The sequence below is a fragment of the Scophthalmus maximus genome, chromosome 18, assembly GCF_022379125.1.
Source record: "Scophthalmus maximus strain ysfricsl-2021 chromosome 18, ASM2237912v1, whole genome shotgun sequence".
Classification (NCBI taxonomy): domain Eukaryota; kingdom Metazoa; phylum Chordata; class Actinopteri; order Pleuronectiformes; family Scophthalmidae; genus Scophthalmus; species Scophthalmus maximus.
In genome coordinates this window covers 16,840,001-16,842,500 of record NC_061532.1, presented here as the reverse complement: position 1 = coordinate 16,842,500, position 2,500 = coordinate 16,840,001, and the positions used below count along the sequence as shown (strand labels likewise).

At 49.4% G+C, this 2,500-nt stretch overlaps 1 protein-coding gene across 2 annotated transcripts in view; it reads right to left on the bottom strand.

Annotated features, from left to right (window-relative positions):
* The window catches only part of tfap2d (transcription factor AP-2 delta (activating enhancer binding protein 2 delta)), a 16,355-nt gene that overhangs the window by 12,467 nt on the left and 1,388 nt on the right, over positions 1-2,500 (bottom strand). The window contains exon 2 of one of the 2 annotated variants that reach the window (XM_035618486.2): positions 1,938-2,456. In XM_035618486.2, the coding sequence (XP_035474379.1) occupies positions 1,938-2,456 (519 nt within the window). Of the gene's footprint in view, positions 1-1,937 lie in introns of both variants that reach the window. The other variant, XM_035618484.2, reaches the window with a different exon arrangement.

Genomic DNA, 2,500 nt, shown 5'->3' with positions numbered 1-2,500 from the left:
TGTAGCTCTTTCTTTAACCAGCTCCATGCTCCTGTTCCTTTTCTTCTGCCGCGCGCGGAGCTAAAGTGATTATAAAATCAATATACAAAACGCAGAGGTCTTGCATGAATTAGCTTAGTGGCGGGGGGAGAAAGGTGTGGCAGCTGCTTTCTGTTCCGCATGAAAATCTCTTTAGCGCCGCTCAAAGACGCGACCGGCGCCGCCGCCGCTTCCTGGACGCACGAGGCCAATGGGGCGCATCTGTTCACGTCCGCACGCATCCGCCTCGCGCGCGCGAGCGAGCGGCAGGTTCACGAGACCACGGTCTTTTCTTTCTTTCTCTCTCTCTTTTTTTCTCTCTCTCTCTTTATTTGGCTCGAATAAAAGGGTCAACACCTCGTATACGTCACGACGGCTTAAAAAACACGAGTGTGATAGAACTGTCGGCCGTAACAACCATCACATAATAGAATGAAATAATAAGCAATAACATAAATATCCAATATTAATTTTAGTTTAGTAGAATAACTTTTTTTAGCGTCATTATCCATATAAATTCAATTAAAGTCATTATAATTTTACCATGACACAATAGAATATTGTCCATGAAGTCATAAATATCGATATATATATTTTTTAAATCATGCTGGCACACTTACAATCCCCTAAAGTCGATACTATATTTAGGGACAATACAGTCTTTTTTTAAATTTTATTTTAATATACATAACATCCTAATTGCCACACCTTTAAAATAAAGTAAAATAAATGTAATCACAGGAAAAGTAATTTGGCCTTTTATAATATAATTTGAATATAGCATGTTTACTCTTTGGATTTAAGTGTTTGTCGTAATTAAATCTGTTTTATTATTGTTGCTATTAAAACCAAATTGGAGAAAGAAATAGGATACAATTATTGTTTTTTGGGGGGACTAATGGAATTGGAGTTGGTAAATAAATAAGTTAACTGTGACTGTGTGTCGAACTGTGTTAAAGTTGTGTTTAACTAAAGGGGACGAGGCTCAGATGTCGCTGCGTAAAGGCGACACAGTTTGATTGACGTTAAGTCGGTAATTGGATAAACTACGGTGCTTTGTGGCGCCGGAGCTGCGCATTGTGCCCCTGAACCCCCCGATCCGTTAATCCGCTCCTTTACCGGAGAATGGAGCGACCAGCGGCTTTTCTCTGCGCCTCGATCGGCAGACAGCCGGACACACACACACACACACACACACACACACACTCTCTCAAGCAGGCACTCAAGCACCGTGCGAATCCGCTTTTCATCTCGACCCATTTCTTTACATCGAAAGGAATTATGTAAAATGTGGGGTCACGTGGTGCTCGTGGAGAAAATGAAAAGGGGGCGGACTTCACAATGGGATTGTATGGACTGCCAGTCAATTAACCTTTCAGGGGAGGGGGGGGGGGCGCTGCCTTTCACCGCCACGGTGCCGTGTGCACTTGACATTTACTCTCAGCGCCTCCGCGTTGTTGTTGTACAGTCACGTTTGGTTTCTCAAAAAGAAAAGAAAATGATGGTATCCAATATTATTATTAACTCCCAAGACAAAAGTCATGTGTTGGAGATAAAGCTACAGGGCCACGTGCACTACTACTACTACTACACTACTACTACTACAGCCTGGTCAGTGCCACAGACAGACAACAGACAGACAGACGAAGCAGACAGGCACAGACAGACAGACAGACATCTGGCGCTGTCGTTCTGTTCAATATTTTGGTTTTGCTGTGTGTGTGTGTGTGTGTGGCTGGTACAATAAAAAGAGAGGGGAGGGGGCACTGGGGGGGTTCTGGGCCTTTAAGGGTCTGTTATCCTATATCTATGTATTCTGTCATATTTTTATGTCTCATCTTATCTGAGTGTTAAGAAACCAGGAGGGGTGCACAATAAGACGCCGGAGGCGGGGGAAGAGGCATGGAGGCCGCCGGTACCTGCAGGTCGTCCGCCGCGGCCGACGGGAGCCCCAGGCCGCCGGCGGGCAGCAGCCGCTGGTCCGCGTGGTGCATGCCCACGCCGTAGGCCTGCGAGCCGTGCGACGTCATCAGCGACAGGTCATGGCGCCGGTAGGCGTCGAGGCAGCCGAGCTCGCGCCGCTGCTGCTCGTCGAGGCACGACGACTTGAGCGCGGAGCGCGCGCTGTGCAGGTTGATGAAGTCGGCGGGCTCGCCGTGGTGGATCTGCTGGTAGTACTGGCCCGAGTGCAGCGAGTTGAGCCCGTAGGCCTCCGGCGCCACGGCCGGGTGCGAGTGCTGGAACTCGTAGTGGAACGACTGGTGGTGCAGGGGCGTGTACTGGTGGTTGGCGGAGAAGTAGGGCGAGGCGAACTCCGTGCCCGCCGGCGCCGGGTAGGTGAGCGGCGACGACGAGGAGTAGGCGACCGACGAGTTGGCCACGGACTCCAGGCAGCCGAGCTGCATGAGCCGGTAGCTGTTCGATCCGTCGTGACGTATCTGCGAGGGGATAATACACGAGACGGTGAAAACACACACGCGAG